Here is a 25,659-nt window from a genome sequence, read left to right on the forward strand (position 1 = left end):
TTTCCTCAAAAAAAATTGTATGATTCACTATTTAAAATGTGAAATAAACAGTTTTATTTCCTTTACCTTTATGGCTACTGTCCATTTAAGACATTTTTCTTTTTATTTGCTGTCCCTCAAAAACAGAGGGTTTGAACACAATAGTGTGTAACGATCTTTCGTCCCAATAACTTAAATTTTTATCTGTATAACTTCATCTCTGCGGAGGAAATTTGGTCCGGTCTTCTTCATAGTGTTTCGTCGGCTGATTGAGGTTTGCGGGCATTTGTTTGTACCCAGTTCTCTTTAGATCCTGCCACACCATTTCAATAAAGTTCATGTCTGGACTTTGTGCCTTTGCAACACCTTGATAGTTTGGGATCAGATGGTTTCACATTTGTCTCTAAAATTTTTGTATACAGTACCCAGCATAAATGAGTACACCCCCTTCAAAAAGTATGAATTTAATCAGTAGCTCAATAAACAAACGAACAATTTCCAAAAATTTCACAAAGCTGAGTTTTATTGAACACTTGTTTAACTCCATAACATGAAATTAAGGTTAATAATATAACTTAGATCACAGAATCTTCAGTTTTACTAAAATTGGTTGAAGCAAAAATGAATACACCCCACAACAAAACTACTGCATCTAGTATTTTGTATGACCACCGTTTTTTTTTCAAGGACAGCACCAAATCTTCCAGGCATGGAATGAACAAGTTGTGACATATTACAACATCTATCTTTTCCCATTCTTCCAGAATAACCTCTTTTAGAGCCTGGATGCTGGATGGAGAGTGATGCTCAATTTTTCACTTCAGAATTCTCCACAGGTGTTCAATTGAGTCAGATCAGGAGACATACTTGGCCATTCAATCACCTTCACCCTGTTCTTCCTCAGAAATGCAACAGTAGCTTTAGATGTGTGTTTTGGATCATTGTCGTGTTGGAAAAGTGCACAACGACCAAGTGCACGGAGTGATGGCAGCATCTTCTTCTGCAGAATAGAGCAGCACATTGTTGAGTTTATGATACCATCAATGAAATGCAGCTCCCCAATGCCAGCAGCACTCATGCAACCTCACATAAGGACACTGCCACCACCATGTTTCACTGTAGGCACCATGCATTTCCCTTTAAAATCCTCACCTTTATGACGCCATACAGTTTTGAAACCATTAGTTCTAAAAACAGTGATCTTTGTCTCATCACGTCAGTCACATCAATGAATCATTAGACTCACCTGTGGTTGAATGCCTGTTAATTCGAATTTCGTAGTCTTAGGTGTGGCTTTTCTCCTAAGACCATAACTGGGGTGTACTCATTTTTGCAACATGGGCTTGAATGAGTTTGTTAGGAAAATTAACAAATCTTGTTTGCAACCAATGGCCCAAATGTAGAGGGGTGTACTCATTTATGCTGAGCACTGCATGTGCCAGATACCACCACTTTTGCCCTGTCACCCAGGGGACAGTCAAGGGCGAACAGATAAGGTTAAGAACTCATGCTCAAAAAAGAATTCAAACTCTAGAACATAAATCAAACTAAAGAAATCAGACTTCTCGGCAGAGGCAAGCATAACGCAACAGAAGAAGATATTAACAGACACTCTGACAAAGACTGAAGGAAGACTAAGGCTGTAGATATACCACATGAGGCAATCTGAGAAACTGGAAACACCAGGACCACAAAACACGTCTGAACTTAATCAAGGTAAGGAGACGGGGAGGGAAATGATAGACAAAGCACAAGCGGCACATGCTCATCTAAGTAAAACAGAGGCAACTAAAATAGAAATATCTAACATAAAAATAGCAACTTGACACAAGAGGGAGAGCAAAGGGAGTAACTTCACAAAGAAATTGGGTCCAAGGCTGGAAATCTCACAGGAACTAAAGGAAACACTTGGACCAATTAACATTAAACCAAATAACAACCACAAATTTAAAAATAAGCCCAGAGAACCCACAGAGGAGGACATTGTTCCAGAAATCTTGTAGTTTGTTCAAAACCTAGGCCATGCTGCCACTTTCTTTTTAGAGACAAAAGCCTTTCTCCTGATATCCCTGTGTTGGTGTTGTTTCTATATCATTATAACAATGTTGATATAGAAACAACACCAACACAAGATCAGCTTTGCAACTGACCAGTGATGTTGTCTGAGCATTCAGTTAGCACTAGCCTAGAAGCTAGCTAATGCTATTAACGATCATGAGTAAATTAAATTGGGTTAACAGCAAACCCAACTTGATAATATATTTATTATATTGTATAACTTAATAAAGAAAACACTTGAACTTCTAACCATTTGTACTACAAGAGAGTTTTGTATTTTAAGATGATGCAGGAACCACACCAAGACAGGAATATCAGATATATCTTCTCCTGGTAAGCCTTCCAAGCAAGTCATACTTTTCAGTCTTTGTTGGTCTATAATTGGGGTGACTTTGCAGGGGGCTCCACTCCTTGGAAGAGTTTGGGTATCTGTGCTAAAATACATGTAAGTGCCCTAGGCCGAGAAAAATAAAAGATTTGATTATCTTATGAGATTCCTCTGTGTGTCACTCTCTGATGACAGTCTGTTCGGGTAACAGCTCAGATACAGTGTAGTAATATTTTGTGAAAAATGATATGTAGTCTTAAAGGTATTAGCATCAAAGCCCTCTGCAAGTCATCTGTTGCCGTGGGCTGTCCCAGCCTGTCAGGATATTCCGAGTTTGTCTATCAAACTGTGTGCATCTGTGTGTACAATTACACAGAAGCTAATAGTTTCTTGTCATCACTGATTAATCCTGTAACTGAAATCTGCTATCAGCAGCATTAGCTAACAGTCTTGTGTTCACAGAGAGACACACACTGACATGAACAATAGAATATGAGGAGACACACGTGCGTATGATTCCTGCAATGCTGAGATGTTGATCTGAAGTTCACCCATTTGAGCTGTGAATATGCATCAGATGAGCAGTTCTATAAATGTATAATAGTGCTGTTTGATTCTGCAAAGTTTGGTAAACTTCAAGTAAAATACAAGGCCAATACCAATGCTTTTAAAGTATAAATGCAGCTTATATAGGAGGGAGCGGATTCTCCTGATTTATCAGATGAATGATCATTAATTTGTAAACTGAACTGATATTGACTGATAAGAATTTAGTGATTCTGATTCTCACTTCCAATTATCAATTATCAGTTTTCATTGGGTCCTCATTGGCCACCTCAGCAGCATATCAAAGACATTTTTGCGTATTAATGTGCGGTCAAATGTTTGTGGAGGTATTTCCCCTCTTTGTTGTGATCAGTGCCGGGGTTGTTATTACACAGAACACTTTTCTTAAAGGTAATGCACTAAATTACTGAATTACTCCCAGAAAAAAAGTGATTCATGACACTGCTCTTTCCATTAAATTTGCATTTCTCCATAAAATGACTTGGAACTAGGGTTGCCAACTCCCTGAGAAATAAATAAGGGACACCTCGTGGCCAGGGCCGGGCGACCCAGTTGTCTTCACCCTTCCCAGTGTGGTGAATTTTTTAGCTCTTTTTTTGTGTGTGAAATTATTTTTTTAACCATTTGACTTGAATTTGATTTAAGTAGATGCGTATTCTTTGTGATATCAAGACATGGGAAACAAAAATCATTTAGGCATTTATTTTTAGCTCAAAATGACAACATTAACACAATAAAACAGGTCTCTTTCTTAAACAGAAGCCTGTCATGCTTAACTTTTGAGAATAAAAGTAAATCTTTCTTTAAAAGAACTCTGTCCTGCTTAACTTAAAATTATATAAATTAATAGAAAACAATAGAAAGAAAAATATTCTTGTAACAGTGCACATTTAGTGCATTTAGTGCAATTGGCTTCAGTAGAGGCATTATTTCAGCTTCTGCTCCCGTTTGTAAACCCACTTGTTCCCATGATTACGCATCATAACTCATCATCATTATTCATCTATGTATTACTTTTATGTATTACTCATCTATTTGTTGCAATATATCCTTGCAGTTGTTTATTACACAAAATAAATTATATTATCACACTTCTGGCCACATAGCGCTGATATTCACTGCACATGCCCATTTTAACCTTAACCAGAGGGTTTAAAAACAAACAAACCAGTGTTTACCATATCTGCTTCTGCCGTGGCCTGGTGGACAAAAATTGGTTAAGGGTTCCCCGAGCTTTCACGCCCCTCCTGTTCTTCATGTGCCCACCATTAGAAGCATGCCTATGGAAAAAGTGCGCCGGCACACAGTGCAGTGCGCTTTATAGGTGTTTTCCTTTTCCCATTCCTCCCTGTTCTTTTGCAGCCTTTTTTTCTTTCTCTGAGAGGAACAAACATTGCTGGGCTAATGCCTGGCTCACACTCTGCGATTTTTGGCCCATTTTGAGCCGATTTTTGAGTCGTGCGACCAATTTGGTGATCGGCCCGATTTTGGCCTTCATCGTGCATCGTGTAGTATACGTGGGGTAACGAGAAGCGATTAACACCTCACGATCATCAATCGCTCGTGAGGGTGTCACCACAGCCGCTCACACTGCGCACGCGGAAACACGTAAACGTCGGTGAAAAAGACGGAGCAGCAGTGCAGCGTGTGATCTGGACACAAGCGATGGAGGCACAACTTGTAGAACTTTGGAAAGCTCATCCGAGCCTTTTCGATGTGGCATCACCAAATTATCACGACCACAACAACCGTGAAAATAGTTGGATTTACATCGCTGCTCAATCACAGCTGATCATGTTTTTCATTAGCAATTTAGCAAAGCTGATGGTGGTGTGTGTCTGTGTGAGTGAAAGACAGAGAGGGAGAGCGAGCGACAGATTTTCTGTTATAACCTTCATTTTATGGAGGCACAGTGTGACTCAGGTCGCATCAGAGCATCGGGCGGTATACTGTGAGACCCTGCATCGTGACCTACGAACTTCTAACCCCTGCGAGCCAATCGTGCAGTTTGAAAATCGCACAGTGTTTGCCCAGCTTCAGGTGTACTGTCGTCTGAGACTTGCACCGCAGTGTCGGCGTTTGTTTCCCTGTTGGCCATGCTTTTTGTTGTGGTCATCTGTTGTCTTCCGGTATTTTCTCCGCAAGCGACCTTTCCTCAACCAATGAGATGAGCGGTAATCTGAATTGTCATACTCGAATTGTCATAAGTGTGCTGTCAGCTCATTGGTCACAAAGCAGGAGCGGGGCTGGGAATTATGTTTTCAAACAAAGCGTTAATTACATTAAAACTTATAGACTACTTTTGATTCTCACTGTATTACGGGACAAAGTGCGTCCCTTTTCAGCTCAATACGGGACGTGTACTTTTGTTTCTAAATACGGGACGATTCCGTTTTTTAAGGGACGGTTGGCAACCCTACTTGGAACACATTCTCAAAATTACCGTTTAACAGCATGAACCGGAGGTTACAGTTCCTACCTTAGAAACATGAACAAGTAGAAATGGAGGCTGCAGCCTGACTCCATTTGTTACATGTTGAAGTTCACGGTCTGTCCGTGGGGCTGGGGTCGGCATTCACTCTGGGCGCTTGTTAGCTTAGCATTAGCATCCTGTCTGCGTAGGTGCTTGCAAAAAGCCAAAGTTGTGTTCCCAACAAATGTGTTTTTTTCTGCCCTGGTCAAGTTTGCACTTTACCATTATTCTTTTGTTCTTTTGTCGAATACAAATTAAAGCTAATGTGCATATGTCCTCTACAAGAACTTCAATTCCTGTCGCTAAATGTAACAAAACACCATTCAGCTTTTCATGTATTTTGAAAGTGTTATTTTTTTAGAGCTGGGATGTAAATGTTCGTGTTTGATGTTGTTTTTTCCTTCCTAAAGAATAATTTCTTCAACACAGTTCAGTGGACTTCATACTGAGGATGAATCGATCGATCCTATGGAGCTAGTATTGATCCGATACCAGCATCAGCGTTGGTATTGATACTATGGAAAATAAATTTTTCTTTTTACTATTTTGGTAAGCAGTTTTTCTCATTTTCCGTACATCAGCTGCTCCATCTGACAAGCTTGAAATGAACTTTAAAATTGACTTAAAAAGAAATTTAAAAAAATTGCACCTCCCTGGTAGTGGGTCCACATGCTAAAAGCTGCGCGCCATGCTTTCCTCCTGTATGTGCGATGGTGTGCACTTTATTGTGGCAATTTCCTCTGAGCTCCCTCCGCCCCGGCTGATGGACACATCCTGTGTTCTGTGTCTCACCTTATCGCTGCAGATCTATATTAAACAGCGCAGCAGAGCCAGCATATCCCGCTGTACCTGTCATCTCAGCATCTGCTGAGCTGCTTGCCTGCCAGCCTCCCTCACTATCAGGTGTCTATCAAGACCTCCAGCTCATTTCATCTCTTTCCCAGCACTCGTATCTTCCTGTTTTTCTCTTTCTTATATGAATTTGGGCCGAGCGAGCCTGGGCCAGTGCTCTGTGTCTGGGCTGCTGTCACTTTGAGAACTCCCTCACAGGATTAGATTTACACTCTAACACTTAGTCTCAGTGGCTTTCCACTTCTTACAGAGTAGCCGAATTTGACATATCTTTCAACTCTCCCCTCAGTCATCTTTTTTTCAGAGGGTGACTCTTCTTTTCCCTGACAAATAATCCTGGCATTTACCTCTCTAGCACATTCAGCCGGTCCTCTCCCTGTCTCTCCGGTTTTTTCTTCTTCTACGCAGCCTCTCCGCTGATTCTCCGATACCATCGGTGCCTCTGAAGAACAGGAAATGAAACTCTTTTTTCCCTCCAATCTGTCGCTCCCACCCTTTATCACACAGACACCTTGATTCCCTGCAATGACCGTCTCTCCCTCCTCTAATGAACTCATTTTGCACGAATGGAGAATACCATCTTATCTCCGCACAGTGGGCCCTCTTTTACCTCCTCTCTCTCTCTGTCTGACACACTTTCTCTATCTGTCTCTCTTTTCTCCATTTCTCACTTTTCCTGTGTGCTTAGTTCATATAATTGTTGCCAAGATACACAGAGAGGTCCTTGATCTGTTGTCTTCTCATTATAGATGAGGAGATGAGGGAGACAGAGACCGAGCAGGGGAAGCGATGCTTAATAGACTCTCTGAAATGCATCCATTATGCTGTAATTAAAATATATGTAGAGGTGGAAGTGTTTGAGATGTGCAAAATAGCCTTAAACAGAATGGGAAAACATTTTACCTAATGTTGAGTGCCTCTGAGGTGGCTGCAGTAGGGAATTGACTCTATATAAATAAAAGTTGTCCAGCTTATACAAGAAAACTCAAATTTTTAGCATGCATTACATGTATTACAACGGACATCAGGTGTTCCTCCTGCACTGCCATTCTGCATGGAGAAGTATATGGAAGAAATCCATAGGATCAGAGTCCAAAGAACATTAAACTGTCCTATCATACACAAGGAAATCAACACATGAGGACTGCAACAAACACTAGGAAATCACTGGAAGGTTGGTAAGGGATTGCAGGCTTGATACTGACGCTTTGAGCTTACAAAACGCAGATGTTTCAGAACACTGCTCAGAAGTGTTGTTCAAAACACCCACTTCATGCGACCATGGCTAATTGAGGTCTTGGTGAGTTTCACCCCAGAAGGCTTACCTGCTGCTTCTAGGTTTGACTGACAGAGAGTGTAGAAAAAAACCTAATGACACTGCAGACTCACAGGAAGCTTTAGAGTCATGAGCAGCAGCATAAGCAGGAGAGTTAACAATCACTAAAGTTTGTGTGAACTTTTTGACAGGCAAGTTGGTGTAAGCCATCATACCCACGGTGCAATTGCTGATGGCACAGAAGAGGTCAGAACATACCCGAATGATGCATTTGTTTTAAAGACACATGATCCACTTGTTTCTTGGCAGGAACGATGAGTTGTATATCCACATTATTATATCTTGGCAAAAAATAAAAAAAATATTGCCAAAAGTATTTGCTTGTCTGGCTTCACACATATATAAACTTAAGAGACATTCTTGACATAGGGAATGTGTTTATGGGATTATTTTCCATTCGACCAGAAGAATATTTGTGAGGTCAGACACCAATGATGAACGAGAAGGCGTTACATGCGCCTCAGCATCTGCTGATCTCGCTCTGTGATTTTACGTGGACTCCCACTTTGTGGATGAGTTGCTGTTGATCCCAATCACTTCCTCTAACAACTGACTGTGGAATATTTAGTAGTGAGGATTTTTTATGACTGGACGTGTTGCACAGGTAGCTCCTATCACAGTACCATGCTGGACCCGTGACCATGGAAGAGACTGGAACACCTAAATTCAGTGATTTGGAACAGTGAATGAATACTTTAGTCAGTATTGTCAGTATGTGACTGGGGTAAGAGCAGCTATTGTTAGGCACTGGTTTCCTACGTACCAGTGTGGGAGGGGAGTCAGAGAGATGTTTGTCATTGTGTCAGGATAATTGCACAAAAATTACCAAGATGCATTTCTTGGGAATGAGTGGTAGTAACATGTTTTCTCCCACAAAAGAAAGTTTACTAAAGAGAGCCCCATCAAAAAGTTTAGACTCTCAAAATTATTATCCACTGTTATATGTGCTGAAGAAATAATATTTATTTATATATCCAACAAAGGGACCATGTTTGTCACAAAAATCCACAGTAGAGAAAAGTGGAAATAAAGGAACACTGGAATTAAAAGTAATTAAAAAAGTTAAGAAGAAAAAAACATACAAATTTGACAAATTACCAAAAAGAGGAGGGGGAATTTATGAAAGTGCAGTGAATAAAAGCAGACCTGGTGCTAACTAAACAGCTGTGTAAGTAGGTATGTCTATAGGTGGCTTTAAAAGGCAGAAAAAACAAAACAAAACTGGAGAGATGTATAACGTAAATAAATGTTTCATTTATATGGCACCTTTCAAGACAAAGATAGCAACGTGCTTTGTAACAAAAATACGTGGTGGCTGAAGGAGAGAGGCACTAATTTATGCTCATTCATACGCTGAAGCACAGCTCAGGACAAAGTCCCAAGACTTTTCTATGTAGCATCATCTGAGGTAATGATCAGTCCTTGATAAATTAAATCACATTGTTTGAAAGAAAAATGTTGTATAAGTTGGATATCCTCCAGAGAACCGAGGAAAAAGAATCTTCCCATCGAACCTTTTTTGTGATTTTCTTCTTCTCTGGAGCTAAAACACTTGAGATATCAATGGAAAGCCTAGGATGTCCCCTATCTAGTACATCAGATAGAGGTGTAAGTATACATTAGAAAGCAACAAAAGGGGCCTCAAAACAGAGCCCTGTGGAACACCACTCAGTAGGGCCAGCTAGGTTTCAGTACAGGCTATCAGAAAGATCCCCCATAAGAAACCATCATAAGAGCAGTTTCTGTGGATTGTCTTTTTCAAAACACAGACTGAGTTTTAAAGTATTTATATATATTTAAATGCAGCAGCAAGTTCTAAGCACACAACTCTATCCAGATGTGTCGAAAAAAAGCAACTTTGATATATGGACATGTCCGTAGACAGTGAGGAATTAACAGTGCAGGGCTAATAGCTGGCAAGAACTGTAGTAATAAAGACTGGTATTACATCCAGATGGCTGAAGGATTGCTTTGTTCTAGTGATCATCACTCTCAAATCTTGAAAGCTGATCAGTTGAAAGTAATCCAGAACAATAAGAAATGGAGGTGAGATGGAGGTCTACTGGAATGTCACATCATGCGCCAAGTCATTATCTTATCAAAAAAAACAACAAAAACCCCAACTTATTAGACATGGTAGAGAAGAAGGGTGAGTTGTGTTATTATTATTAATACCATCACATAAAATCTTTGGATTTCTTTCTGAAAAGGAGCTTATGTTTGCAAAGTGAGCAGTCTGGGCCTCCTTTAATGATGCATTGGCAGACTCTAAAAGATCTCTAAGCTCCATCAAAATGTCAAAAGCCCAAAGACCAGTTTCATTAACTGTTTTTAATAAAATGCTGTTGCTTATGATTAAAGATTTTCTTCATCTGATTTTTAAGAATGCATTATGACTCCTGCTCTTGCTAATAGGTCTTGCATATATATATATATATATATATATATATATATATATATATATATATATATATATATATATTCTAATTTAAAAATCGTCATTGTAATAAATTAATACATAAATAGTAAATTAAAAAGGTTTTAATTTTACTTTATAAGAGCAATTCTTGTTCAACTATGTATGTCTGCTGTTTTTAATAGGGTCATATCCCCCCCTGTTGGTTTAAAAGTATCATGACATTACCTTTTTTTTTTCTTTTTTTTTTTTAAAGAACTGGAATTAGGGATGGTGCGATAAATGGGCTCTCTTGCACTAGTGGAGGGTGTGGGGCTTTATGGTGGAAGAAAATGTGTAGCTATACAATGCACACTCAAAAAAGAAGAAACAAAAGATTGAAAGAAAAAAGATTCTTGGGGGTCTTAGATACTTAGATACTTGGTTAAAACTGAATGTACACTAATCAAGTAAGTTTCATTTGACTAGATTCCAATAAATGTAACATTTAACATTGTAATTATGTAACAAAATGATATGGAAACGTACATGTAATCAAATCACCTTAAAAACGTGTTTTTAAATCTAAATGAATGAGACAGAACAAACTTGTAATAACGTAAAAATTCATATTGAATGCAGAAATCATCTATATTGTGTCATCACTTTGTCCCTTTAGTATTCATACAATCTACCACACACACATAACCTATCGTGCACAAACACACACACACACACACACACACACACACACACACACACACACACACTGATCTGTCATCCAATCTCTCTTGGAGATCAGCACTTTAATTACAAGGAGGAGTGTCTTCAGTCCCATTGTCTTTATCTTTACACTAAGTCCCTGAAGTAGAATCATCCTCTCCTCTAATCCTAATCTTGTTTGCTCCTGCACACTCACTTTCTCAACACCTTTGCCTGTTGTGTAACCTGTCTCTGAAGGGTCTGTTTTAAGGGTTTTCCCCCCCCCCCATGTTTCCTCATCTTTTGCCTTCTGTGATTCTGTCTTCAGCTTTCTCAGTGACGTTGCTGTCATAATTGTATATTGCCATAAAACTGAAAACAAATAGAGGTAGATTTATATGCACAGCTGCTCTCTCTCTCTCTCTCTCTCTCTCTCTCTCACACACACACACACACACACACACACACACACACACACACACACACACACACACACACACACACACACACACAATGTGTGTAAAGCCTAATGGGCTACACCCAACACTGCAGGGCTGACTATGAAGATGGGGGGATGTGAGAAGCACAAGTCATCGATCACTTTGTCACTTCTTTATTTGCAATCATTTCAATTATGTTTTCTCTGCTTTTTATATCCACTTTCCATTTTCTTCCATCCTCTTAGCATTTTAACTAATTTCCTTTTCTGCTCATCAACCACATTCTTTTCCCAAGCTATCTGGCATTTCGCCTTAAATCTTGGTTATTTTAATGCCTTTTTTGTCTCTTTCTCCTGTGCTTCTGAAGTCAATATAATTGGATGATTGGGGAAAAGAAAGGAGGAGAAAGGACAGAGGAGGGGAGTAGGAGACGAGGCCGAAGTAAAGGAAGCGATGACCCAAATAATGCAATAAAGTGAATCCGAATGAGCCTCCTGTCCTCACAAAGACCTCAGCTTCACACCCACACAGCTACCCATCCACCCAGGCCTCCCCCTGTATAATATCAACACCTGCTCCACGCCTGCACATCCACTGAGAGTGAGTAAAATCCGAATGCGGTGTCTAAATTTGTGTTCCCAGGTATCCTTCTGCTGAAATTCAGAAATGTGTAACAACAATTCCAAGAAGCACTGAAGCTGTTATCTTCTGACACTTTATGTTGGTTTTAATTTCTCACACATCTGTGCTCCTTCCTTGCTGACCCTCCTTTCACCATCATCCTTCATAAATGTATTCATAAAAAAATGTGCCTCCTTCGGTTTTCACCACCACCTCTACACTCTCTCTCGCAGGAGGTATGTAGTGTGACAGGAGAAAAATTGTGTAAGCATGGAGAGTAAGGTCAGGTCCTCTGGAGCAGAACCCATAGAAACAGATGAGCACAGATGATTAAATATATGACAATACAATGCCTTACTAGATACTCTACTGATTAGGTAAGAGTATTTGTATTTTAGGTGAATATATTAAACTTGACCATATTTATACAGTTTTTTTTTTAATTCAGTGTAAATTATCGTCTTTTAGTGACCTTAGGATAAATTGCAGTGTATTTATCAACCAGCCAGTAGCCCGTTTGACAGCTGTTTAAATGGACGCATGCGCATAGCACCGGCGAGGGACGCTGACGTGTAAAGTGCACAGATATTGGGCATGCCTCTGTAGGAAATTTAGAAATATCCTGTCAAAATAAAAGTAGAAAAAATTAGACTCTTTGAAGAGGGGCGGATTAATTGGTATCTAAAAATACTCTTATCAAAAAAAAAAAATCACATTAATAATTCGACGTCTTAGGAGTACACCCTCAGCTGTCGGCTCTCCAGTAAATAGCCAAATGCTGTGTTTGTTTTTCCTCAGTTGCTATAAGTTTCTGGATACAACTTTTCGTTTGAAAAACTAAATGTTACAAAACTTTCATTATTGTTTGCGACTTGACACAAGCGGTGCAACTAAGCAACCTCCGGAGAAATAACCTCGGGAGCACGGTGCACTGTAGTATCTGCCCAAAATAATGTCCGGTATCCCGTCGTTTCACTCTCCGAGGTGACCGAGGTCTGAGCAGCTGCAGTCGGGATGGCACTGGTTACTGTCCAGCGGTCTCCGACACCGAGCACTACCTCTAGCCCCTGCGTGTCTGTGAGTATCTGTAAACTGGTTTGACGTTTTGCCTCACTTTCGGCTGGTGTGACACGGTGAGCCTATCGTTAGCCCAGTTTGTACTCAACCTACATGGGTGGCTAACTTTACTAGCCGCTAGCCCCATACTGTAAACCTAAAGGAAGCTCTTACTTTGAGATGAAGAGATGGAGGTTTGAGTTTTAAGTTATTTAGCCAAACATAGGCCACTATCCCAGCTTCATATTAAATGTGAAAAGTTGTTTTTTTTTCTTTCCTTGAAACTAGCAGGAACAAAGCTAGCAGGTAGAGCTTATGTTTGCTAACTCACTTCCTCCCGGAGAACCCAAAGTCGTCTCAGATCAACTGAACTACAAAAAAACAACATACATACGTAGATAGACAGACAAACAGACAGATGTTTTTTAATCAGTTTGAAGTGTTTGTAAAGGTCATCATTATGTTTGTGTATTCTGTGGTGTAGAACATAGGATAGGATTGCAGTCCGGAGAACAAGACAGCTTCAACGGATCACTGGTTAGTAGAGTGACAGACAGTAAGGGGCCGGGAAGCGGGTTAGTGTGGCAGGCATGTCAGAGCCGGCAGGAAGGCAGTCCTGTTATCCCCTCTGACAAGCCTGAGGTTTCCAGCGTCTGGCTTCAAGCGCTTGAGTGCAGAGTGACGGCGTGGCTGCAGTAGATAAGACCTATGCCTTGTGCAAAGTACTGTTTGTGAGGACAGATGTTGACTGCTCTGGTAGGCTGTTTTCTGAGAAAGAAAAGAAGACAAATACCGACAAGGACTTCTGATTATCACAAGGCATTGCAGAGTTTACATGCAACTGAAGAAAATGTGCAGCCTGATGGAGAATCACATGGACAGCTGTGCAAATTCTTTTGAATAGATCAGGAGTAAATATATGGTCAGCAAACATCTCGGTGCTGATGCTGGTGGGGAAATTTGTCATCAAGACAAAATGATTTAAAAGCATCTTTAGGCTTATTATGAATGGTTACTAACATTTGCATGTGATGCTGCTTGGCGGAGTTTGGACGCCCTAATAAAGTCCAGCCTTTGCTGAACCAAACAGATGGTTCACACGACTTATTGCTGTTAGTGAATTTAGGACCAGGCAGCAAAAGAGTCGCAGGCTGAGGCTACCAGCTGCTTGTCATGAGACCTGCTTCTGATGGGAAGTAGCCTTGTGAGGACTCTTGTGAGATGTGTGCTGCTGAGAGGGCAGAAACCTGAGAAAAGGGGCAGCATTGTATGGGGAGAGAACTGGCAATAAAACTCCTATGAAGGAACTCGGCAGCCATGAGGCTCGCAGCTTGGATGCCACGGCACCATAATAGTTAGAATATTTCCCTGTATGCTTGCCCTCTAAACATCTGATCCACACAGGATCAAATAAAGGTTTAAGATTGACCCTGTGGTAATACAGAAAGCATTACTTCCACACATCACAGCAGGGAATATCCTCCCCACTGTGGCAGTACACATTAATCTGCCTAGCAGCACTACGAATTCCCAATTCTCATTGGCTATGCAACCACTCCCTACACATCCATGCAAAGGAACGATAACCACAGAGATCAGCACGTAGCCTCCTTACCTTATGTTGTTTTAAACACAAATACGCAGCACCTACACTAATCAGGAATATGTGGGCTTGCTTTGCAGTCGGAGCCCTGGTTTCACATTTGCCTTTGAAATCTGCTGAGCAAGCCATTGTGTCAGAGGTGTGTGTGTACGTGCAGTATGCATCTGCGCACTCCTTTTTCACCCAAGTCACAATATTTTTGCCTTGGAGGCAGGCCGATAAGCTGTTGATGTAGAGAGAACCATTCAGCCAGATGCTTCTTTAGGCTTAATCACATCTGTGGTTGTGGACACCAAGAAGAAAATGACAATGCTCTGGCCTGCAGCCGCCTGCTCTTCCTTCTCTTACCCGCCTGTCACCATCTTCCATTATCAATCTTGAATTAGCATCTTATTATCTTTCGGTCTGGGCGTGTCTGTGCACACTGCATGTCTGTATTGGCCTGGGTAGTGGCCCAGGATTGACAGATTGATGCCAAAGAGAAAGTTCCCTCAGTTTGTGAGGGATTACTGAAAAAAGGCTGGGATTAAAAACACGTGCATGTGCGTGTGGCAAACTGTGCTGGTTCCAGTGGTGGGGGAGGATGACTGCATGCGTTCTGGGAAGAGAGCACCCGAGGGTATGGGGAGTATTGGGGGCATGGTCACTCAGTGTGCTTCGGCCTTTATCCCTGGTTTCTGCTCTGAGCCTCACTTGAAGTAGTGGCCCTGTCTTGTGAGTGAAGTCATAGATGAAGAGCTTTACATGAAAGCCCTCACTGCCACCCACTGTAGTGCTCTTATAATGTACAGTTAATCAAATGTGACACACTCCCATTGGTTGTGAAATAATCTTTATTCTACCTGAAATACAAGTATCTCGTGTCAGAAAAAGGTGATGAAAGAGTTAAATAAATATTCTGCTTTCTTTAACAATACTGTTTTTTTTCTTTTCTGGTCTTCTATTTTCATCTGCAGGAGTCGGGCAGTGGCGAGGATGACCGTCGCTTCCATCTCAGGAGGTGAGACCACCCCTCTGTCTTATGTTTCTTGTTTCCTTAAACAGCCCTTTTCTTTCAAATGCTGCCATTAGCAGGCTCCACGCAAACTGCATCTCAGACCACTAGGGGGAGACTGTACATCAGTATTATTCAATTTTACCTCTAAGTGCTTAAACACATTTTATGTTGTCAGTTTATAAGACATTAATATAGCTGTCACATTATTATTATTATTATTATTATTATTATTATTATTATTATTATTGTTTTTGTTGTTGTCATTATTTTAAGGCAACACTATTCAAAGAATTCCCATGTGTAAGAGCATTGCTGTATCTTTCTAGTCACAGCATAATCAAAGGAAATGTATCAATTGGAATCGGATGAAATTGTGTTCCTGTTTATTCCTAAATGTTCCTCGCACACGGTTCCTGCATTGTAGTGCCAAATTTCCTCTGCTTTAAACAGCGAACAGTAAGCTGCTAAGACAACAACAAGTCGTTCATTCTAAATTTGGAAGTTACGTATATATTTACATTGTGTTACACAGAGCGTTTTGATATGGCAAAAATAGTTCCTTTCTGTTTGGCGTAAACAAATGGCGGCTTTGTGAGAACTTTATATCAATATTTGGCCGTCCCTGTTATAATGCAGGCTGCGGTTAATTTGAGGCTTTCTGCCCGAGGGTTGTGGTCTAGCTGATTTGCTTTTGACGTGTGCATCTGTGTCTTCATAAAAGACGAGGACGTCACCGCTGTTATTGTTTTTTTGTTTCCATGACTCAGGTGGCTCTGTCATTATCCTGCAACCTGGGCCAAGGCCCCGTTCACAATTGAAATGAAATTCTCTTTAGCGAGGAGAGCCTGAAAGCGCGCGCTTTGTTATGTTTGTGTCTGGCTTACTACTAGCTGCCATTCAACACAGACATTTTCTCTCCATTGTAGGGAAGGCTACGCAAAGATACCGCACTCACTTCAAATGTTCTCCCTGCGTTACATTCTGAGACACTAGTGCACAGTCATTAAAGAGGAAGTGGAACATCAAAGCATGTGCAGCCTTTCCATCTTTAATGGACTTTGTAAAGGGCTTTTGTAGACTAATCTAAACTTTGAAGTGCAATCTAAGTAGCATGTCTTTGTCGTTTAACTTTCTGTGTCAAGCTTTTATCAGGTGTAACTTATATTTTTCCGTTGCCTCTTGTCACTGCTGTAGTTACTGTCTAATGCAGCAGGTAAAGATGCAGTGCAGCTAAACTCCACATATATAGTCCAGCTGTGTTGAGCTCAGCCTGAGACAGACAGTTCAGTCAGTGCAGATTGAAGGGCTGGTCTGATTGTCCTGTTTGGAGGCATGACAGAAACACCAGATAATGACAGATTTCTGCAGGAGTCGTGTCACAGGAGGAAAAAAGAAAACAACAAAACACTGCCTGCGTGCCAGTCTGTGTTAGTGTTTCCTCATCTTTGAATAGCAGTGCTAAGAAGCAGTCCAGTGAGCCTGAGCTTCTCCACTTCTCTATTTTCTCTTTCTTTACTTTTGCACTTTGACCGTGGCCCAGAATCACTGTGATTTCATTCAAGTTAATCTAAGGATGCTAAAGACAGTCGGGCCTATTTATTACTAGGACGGGAGACTGAGCTCAGTTGGTAGAGCTCAGGTGGTCTGCCAGTCGGAGCGTTGGTGGAACGATCCCTGGCTCCTACAGTCCATGTGTCCAAGTGTCCTTGGGCATACTGAACCCCAAACTGCCTCCATCATTTACCATTTTGGTTCATTCTGGTGGAGTGACATTTATTCAGATGCTAACTCTGACTAGATGAATGTTTATTTAAAACCCGTCCTGCACTACATCTGGATTGCACCGCAACTTGCTCATAGACAAACACTTTGTCAGGTCCAATATAAAAAAAATAAAAAAATATTTGGCGTTGGGCATGTATAATGCGAACTTGGAACAGAGTGGAATTCATCCAAATGTGGAACATGCAAAAAAAGGGGGTTGGGGGGGGGGGGGGGGGTTGTCAGATATATTTGAAAGCTGAAAAACTGTGACATCATTCCTACAGTAAACACACCCCGATAGTGACCGCGAGGACATGTGGTCCCGATTATTTGTTAGGTAATACCTCAAAGCAGAGGTGAAGTCATAGGCATTGATGAGCGTGCACACACACATTTATGCAGGGTGCAGCCAAGGACCTTGCTAAGGGACGCCCGATGTGTATTAACCAAGAGCAGAGGTCCAATTAACTGTGCACTCCCCAACCTACGTATGCCTTCAAACAGCCGCATGGGCCAGTAACATTGCACTGGAGTGGTTCAAACTGAGGAAGGTTCTGGCCTTTTGCACTGCAGTAATATTTTTCTCTCCATCATCGTTTTCTTGTGCTTCTCCAGAGTTTTTGTGTTCTCCTTTTCGCTGTATACCAACTCCCACACTGTATCTCTCACTCTCATATTCTCTTTCTCTCTCAGTCCACATCTCTTTCACACAGACAGATGCAAACAGCTATCACTGCACCACACCAATGAAGGATAACTGCTGCAGTGCAATAATGAATCTCTGCCACACACTGCCTCAGGACTGACACTGACTGTCAAGGACAGTGTTAGAAAAACTGTCTTTATTTTCCTACCCAAAGCCATCGTTTGGCTTTTTTTCCTCTTTTTTTTCTTTCCTCTAAGTAAATCTGTTAGTGCTCGAATAAATATTGGTAAATGTGTTTTACTGTGGCTGCTGCACAAAAGAGATCATTTGAAGGGATATGTGAGTAACTCAGTGTTTGGTCAAATTCGTTTTTAAAGATCCCTGCATTTAATGGTTTAATATTTGTTCACTTTAACCCTGTTCTACAACATTATCCATTACAGTGTTGTGTAATGTTCAGCACAGAGATTGATATGGGATAGGGATAATAACTTGGATGTTTCCCGCTTCATTAATCTTGTCTAATCTTGTAGCTGTCACACAAAATGCTACGGTGCACAAGCTGGATTCATTCCTTTAAACCACAAAGGCATACCCGCAATCGCTTCTCCTTTTCCTGCCTATTTGGTTTGCTGTTCACAAAGTGCCACAATGTATCAACAAAAATGCCACCTTAGTTAGCTCTGTGTCAATGTATTGTATCTACTGTAGTGAGAAAGCAGGCCGAGGATGAGAAAAGCTTGTGTGAAGAAAGAGAGCTGTTGTTTAGCAGCCCTCCTCCTGACCTTGTCTGTCTATTGTGTCCATGCTGTACAACATTTCCTTTTTACTGAGTGCAAAACGGGTCATTGTATTGCTGTGTTGGCTGTTGGTTTGCAGTACAGCTCCAAAAAGAAAAATGGGTAGACTGCTTCATCAAATGTAAATAAAAGTACAATAGAGTGATTTGGAAATGATTTACATGTAATTCAAAATATTATCTATTATATTACTGGGCAACAGGCCGGGACCGCAGAAAGGCCAGTTTAGCACACAGGCATAAGTACTACAGAGCCTTGCTGTGGTAATGCATGTTAAAATAATCACGGCCTTTAATGGGGGAGGGGAAAAAACAAACAAAAAACTGAGTGGCACAATAGGTTTCTCCAAAATTGTATTGTTTATAATTAATGCTGCCTTGACCATTGAAATCCCTTGCGTTATATAACTCTTTTGTTGCCTGTTCATGTTGTAGACTTGTAGAGAACTCTGAAACAGGTGCACACAAGCAGAGCAGGTTCATCAGGCCTGCTCTTGGAACGAGAAGGGCGAGGTGCAGTAATCAACACCAAGCCAACGGCATGCTCTTTAAACACCAACTTCTCATGTGGAAACAAGTTTATAAGCTGTTATCTGTCATTTATACCCTGCACCTGCCTTCTGTCTTTCTACAGCACACCTGCTGTTTAAACATTGAGTGCTTGATTAGTGACTACATGGGCGTATGTGTTCCCACCGCCACTAAGAAACTGCAGTGCACAGTTTGTACTTCCAGTATTTCGCCCATAGAAGTTCTGCCTTGTGGGACAATAAGCATTTCATGCACAATATCTGACAATTTTATAATGCAGAAAATGGAAATCATGCTTCATCAATGCAAGTTTTGTAATTTAGTTGAATTATGCAATTGCAAATTGGAAATATTAGAGTCACTGGAATAACAGGAAAACTATTTGGGTCCTGGTAAGTTTTCTTTTTGAAAACTATATTTTGTGACTTATTCATTAAGAGAAACTAATTCTCGGGAAAGAAATTCATACTGGATTAGCCATAACCGCAGTGGAAAGAAATCTGTGATGTAACAGTTGGAAACAGTGGAAATCCACAAACAGCATGCAGTTAATTCCACAGAAGAGCCAAGGGTTACAGTCATTGTGTGCAACATATTTAATTTGATTTTAATTTCAATTCAGTTTTATTTATATAGTGTCAAATCACAACAGTCTTCTCAAGGAAGTCTATATTGTCTGGTAAAGACCAAACAATAATAGAGGGAGAACCCCAACATTCAAACCACCCACTATGAGCAAGCACTAAGCAACAGTGAGGAGGAAAAGCTCCCTTTTAACAAGAAGAAACATCGGGCAAAATCAGGCTCATTTATACTGTTGGAAAGTCTGTTTTTTTCCCTTAAGTGGTGCCCTATTTGTAAAGAAAATGCATTTGTGGGTTGAGCAGCAGAGTTGAGTATGTGAGTTGTGCCCATGAAAAACTTGATCTGGTCTCGGACGAACTCTATTATCCAAGATGATAACAATTGCCAATTGGGTGTACTGTTCGTGCCAGAGTGACCAACACAACCACACTGTCTGACTTGCGACAAATACTGGTTGACAAATGTTATAACATCCCACAGCAGTGACCCAAGTTGGTAACCAACATGAGATGAGGAACCAGGTTGTTGTGGATCTGTATGGCTCTTCCACATGTTATTGGGGCCCCTGTTTGATAATTGAATAAATTGTTAAATTGGCAATATGTCTTGTTTATTCAGACTTCATCCAATTCAATAAATGACACCAAACAAGAGTCTATGGCAGAGTAAGCTGTTTAGCATTGGCTGAGAAGATTTGGCAAGTTTTTCATCAACTTAACCCACACACTGAACTCTGCTCCTCAACCCACAAATGCATTTTCTTTACAAATGTTGCATTATTTAAAGGAAATAACAAGCTTTCCACTGGTATAAAATTTATTGCCAAGAAGCCTTGTTACAACTAAGAAACAATCGACCAAACACACATTTCCTTACTTTTTCTGACAAGTTTAAATATATAACATACATAACATATGTCACTGAGTAATGCAAGATATAACAATACAGATATAACAGTTTTGCAGTTATATTTACAGAAATACGTTCTGGGCTAACTTCACTAACACACCCATTTTCAGCTTGTCCTTATCTAAAGTATACTTTTGGTTTACTGTTCAATATCTTTTGCTAATAGAGCCTTATTTGTCTTTCTTATATGACTGTTCAGAGCTTTAGAGCCATTTCTCCAAAGCTAAGCGCTTGTACAGCTGACTGGGCTAAGTCTTCAGCAAACATTTGAACTTTAGGCATTGTAGGTCATGCTGTTCTTCGGTTTGTTTTCAACTTGAAATTCCCTTTTAAGTGATAAAGCAAGACGTAGCTGGGAAACAGTTGTGCAACTTGTTCACATCTCAACTAAACACCACAGCATGGTCTCAGGTTACCATCCCAGAGACAAATAGGTTTCCACTGGGTGCTGGTAAATTTGATGACACTAAACAGAACCACATGACAAGAGCACTTGAGCACACAACCTGCCCTGTGATGCAAGAGCAGTCAGTGGGACACGTAGGTGAAGCAAAGTATAGTTTGAGGACTGGAGTGCTGGTGTGTTTGTTTCATATGTGATTTAATCAGAGTTATTGGCACGTACACACTCTGGCAACTGGTTTGTTGTCTGTGGCCCTGCGTTGTAGCATTGCCGTTGGATCTATGCAAATTAGGGTTGTAGTTTTAGTTTAGCTCACTTATTATGACATATGTTTACATTCACTGTCATGAGTTCAGCTTTATTAACAGTCATTCGCTACTTGCAAAAGTATGATTATACGTTTGTTTTTGGAGATTTTTTATAAGATAAGTAAGAGTACTTCATAAAACAGTGACAATAACATGTCATAATCATTTCAGAGAAGGAGATAATAAAATGGCACACAGTTTAAGGAGAGCAGCTCTAGCTCATTAAATTGTTTGCGGACCTAGAACATACACCAATCAGCCACAACATCCCAGCTCCCGATGCTGTAGTAGTATTCCCAATCTTGCGAATGAAGGTGTCGTTTCATAGCATAGCATCAGAACATTTAAATAAGTTGTGAGGTTGGACATCTGTGGATCAGACCTATTTTTCCAGCCCTTCCTAGAAAAATCTGGGACATTTTGGAAACCAAGTCAACAACTTCGACTGGATTTAAGAAATTACGAGAGCTTCACAAGGAGTGGACTGAGGCTGGTATTAGTATTGCATCAAGAGCTTCTAGGCACAGGCGTAGTCAGGAAACGGGCTACAATTGTCACATTCTTAATATCAAGTTACTCCTAAACTAGAGACAATAGCAGAATCATCTTATTTGGGCTAAGGAGAAAAATAACTGAAGTGTTGGTCCTCTTTGAGATAAATTTTGAATTACATTTGGAAATCAAGGTTTTACGTTTTGGAAGAAGACTGGAGAAGCACACAATTCAAAATGTGTCAAGTCAAATCTGCAGTCTGTGATGATTTGGGGTCGTCATGGTTGTTTCATAGCCGATATAGGTGTCTACCAGGGGATTTTAGAGCACTTTGTACTCCCATCTGATAGAGAATTGCCATTTTCCTTTTTGAAGAGGACTTAGCACCTGCCCACAGTGCCAAAAATAGCCATGTTATTACTGTGGTTGATTAACCAGCTAACTCACCTGACCTGAACCCCAGAGTATCTATAAGTTAAGATGCCAAAAGGAAGATGACAAATACCTTACCCCAAAATATAGATGATCTGAAGGTTGCTGTCAAGCCAACCTTGGTCTCAGAAATGCCTCAGTAGTGTAATAAGCTTATCACCTCCATGCCACAGCGCATTGCTGAAGCAATTCTTGGTAAAGGGCACCCAAATAAATACTGAGTATATATATATATATATATATATATATATATATATATATATATATATATATATATATATATATATATCTCGAAGTTATAAACACTTTTGAATTGAGCTTTGAAAATATTCTAATAGTTTGTGAACGTTTGTGCCAGTCCGATAGCTGGATCAGACATTGGTCTGATAGGCCCAGAAAGTCTTCTCAACTCAGTGATAATGTGCCGCACTATGGTACATTCAATGCAGTTCAGCAGTGTGACTCTAACAACAGTGGGACAACAGTTTTGTACCTGACACTGGTACACCAACAGCTTCTATTTTTATGTTTACACAAGTTTTGATACAGATTCAGATACTGGATTTCAAATTTTCATGATCTATAAGCCATAATCATAAAATTTAAAACAAACAATGACTGAATTAAGATTTCACTTAATGTTCAGTGAATATAGAATATATGAACTTTTACCTTTTTGAATTAAATCCCCCCCTTTTCCCCAATATTCTCATTTTTAAAAGATTCACTAGTACATCCAATAAAGTTTCCAGGTGCTAGTGTTACAGGTTAGTGTGTCAGTGTTTTCGGCTTTAACAGGATGTAAGAACTACAGGCTGGAAAGTTTGTGATTGCTTAGCCAAAGGTGTATTGTGTAACAGTATTCTTAATAGTGCCCTATTCTCAGACTTCCTACTGATAACTGCACTACTTTGGAAACACTCAAAACAAAAATCCAGCCCTCTGTAAACACAGTATGACTCTTCTCCATTGTGTAGAGGTAGAGGTCATTTACTACAGATGTTTTAGTTTAGAATTTAAGGCACTTGGCACACGTTGGTGTGACTGCAGCAGCAGGGGGGTGCGCTGTGGTTTTACCTTGTTTTTCAGATTGTTTGCAGCTTACATAGGACCCAGCATGCTGGCGAGTCAACTGAACATAAAACTTTAAAAGGCTATAAAATAAACCTTAAGCCTGTGCCCACCTCACAGCATGGAGTACCTCAGCTGATACTTGATACCCTCAGACCAGCTTCATGGGAACAGTCACTGCTCACCCAGACTTTCTTGACAAGGCAGGCTCCACTTTACCTAGATACTACAGGCTCACTGCTACAGCAGCTCAGCCCAGATAACTTCAGCCTGTTTCTCATTTATCTGCTCCTTATGTAACTCAGCCACATGGTTTGTGTGTTGGGAGGGAAGTTTGGAGAGGAGACAAGTCTTCACAGTGAGCTGACTGCAGAACCAAAAGCCCATGCGAGTTTTATTCCCTCTATTACATTAGCTTATTAATGAACAGATCCTCTATTGACCCTGTTGTGCCGGGACAACTAATCAGCTGCTGGGCCTCACTTGACTCTGGCAACTGCACCACTCCGTGTTTAATCTATTATGGATGCGGCATTAAGTAATTCCCAACTTCTAACCAAACACTGAAGCAATATCTTCAGCCAGTCAAAGCAGCCAAAAAACCTGCGGGGTAGAGAACTGGTTTACTTTCAAAAGCGTCGATGCAGAGGTGCTGCTAGTGCCGTCAGTCCCACTTCCCTCTTGCCCTCATTGGCTTCCCCATATTTCCCAAAAACACGTGGCTCCAGCTCCTCCCTGCTATGACTTCTCCAGCAAGAGTTTGACCCAAGTCATACGCCTCAGTACTGTACATGGTAAAGGATATTACCTCTTGTGGCAGAGATGAATATGTTTTTAGAAAACGCTGCAGTGATCCTCTTTTAAAATGTCTTTTGCTTTCTTGGGGAAATACTGGACAGTGACACGCTGCTGACGGGGGCAGGAACACGGCGTGCTAGCTTCAATCTTCCTGCCTTATTTATTGTAACAGAACTACGATTTGGAAACGTCTTGTTTTTGTGTGAAATATTTAGAGGAATATTTCCTCACTTTTTGTCGAATCGCGCCGTAAAATCCTCCCACGGAAGACTGTTTGCGATGACTGTGGGAGAGGAGTAAAAGTTCTCCATCGGACTTTAAGAACACCTGCCGCTCTCTGCTCCGTCCGCGCTGCCCTCGACGGCATGACCCTCGGCACGGTGGCCGGTTCCGACTGCTCGTCGCCGGTCAGCTTCTGCTCCTGCTGCGGGGCAAAGATGGTACCGTACTTCAGCGACGACGCGGTGGTGTCAAAAAATGAGATCAACCAGCTGTAAGTTGCACAAGAGTGGCATGCTGTGAACAGTAGTGACAGTGGGCTGTTTCGTATTGAATAAACAATTAGACGGCATAGTGTGTGTGTGTGTGTGTGTGTATGACTAAAAACAATAAGTAGGTGGGACTGGGACACAGAGTAAAGCTGCCGTTAAGTAACAGGGTCTCCATTCAAATTTCTCCAGCACAACTTCAACTCCAACGTGGAAGTAGACTGTGGGAGTAGTGTCTGAAACTCGAGTGTGCTAATAAAGATTTAAAATACACACTAGATTGTCACCATTATTTTATCTTATGGCAATTTTATCATTTACCGTAATACTCGGTGTTCTAGTGAATTGATGCAATATGTGGGTTTTGTAATATCAGGGTTGATCAATGTATTTCCTGGTGACGTAGCATGGTCTTACTCATCACAGTACTCCCTTTTTGACCTTACTAAGACATAAGTGCTCTTCAGGCTGTGTGAATCATCCAACATGTTTCCTGGTGTGGACATGGAATTAAGCAAGGGATTCCTCTTTAGGTATACTTAGTGGAGAGAAATGGGGGAAAGGAAGGGGTCACCCGATTGCCATAATAAGAGATTTATGTGGCAGGGAGCATGTTGGTGTTTAGTATCATGACTGAAATAGAAATAAGAGCTTTTGAGGAAGATGAGGTAAATAAAGCGGAGAAAGAAGAAATTGTAAATAAATTTTTTGTTTTCTTTACTTTTGGCTGTAATATGTGACAAGTTAAACTTATGTTTGAGGTCAGTGGCTTAATGTGTCTTAATATTTTATAGGAAAAGACTCAAACTGACCCGTATCCACCTGGATTCTGACAGTTAATTTAAGCAATAAGCATCTGAATGTGACTTTTAAAATAATCCCAAACAGGACTGTTGTGTGTCTGGTAACCCAATATTGGTACTGCACAACTGGCTGCTCATCAGAATTTTTTATAAGCTGTCCATATATCCTGTTCTGTATTAGAACTAATGCCCTTTGTTGAGAAGTCAGTGATGGATGATTGCT

General features: G+C 40.6%; 1 protein-coding gene across 3 annotated transcripts in view; it reads left to right on the forward strand.

Moving 5' to 3' along the window:
- Positions 1 to 12,595: 12,595 nt before the first annotated feature.
- ssh2a (slingshot protein phosphatase 2a) overlaps positions 12,596 to 25,659 on the forward strand; it is a 28,079-nt gene continuing 15,015 nt past the window's right edge. The window contains exons 1-2 of one of the 3 annotated variants that reach the window (XM_085184443.1): positions 12,596 to 12,828; positions 15,367 to 15,410. In XM_085184443.1, the coding sequence (XP_085040569.1) occupies positions 12,766 to 12,828; positions 15,367 to 15,410 (107 nt within the window). In that variant the 5' untranslated portion in view covers positions 12,596 to 12,765. Of the gene's footprint in view, positions 12,829 to 15,366; positions 15,411 to 22,837; positions 24,639 to 25,659 lie in introns of those variants that run through there. The other 2 variants (XM_085184444.1, XM_085184442.1) reach the window with 2 other exon arrangements.

This window comes from Neolamprologus multifasciatus, chromosome 14, assembly GCF_963576455.1.
Source record: "Neolamprologus multifasciatus chromosome 14, fNeoMul1.2, whole genome shotgun sequence".
In the NCBI taxonomy this organism is placed as follows: Eukaryota; Metazoa; Chordata; class Actinopteri; order Cichliformes; family Cichlidae; genus Neolamprologus; species Neolamprologus multifasciatus.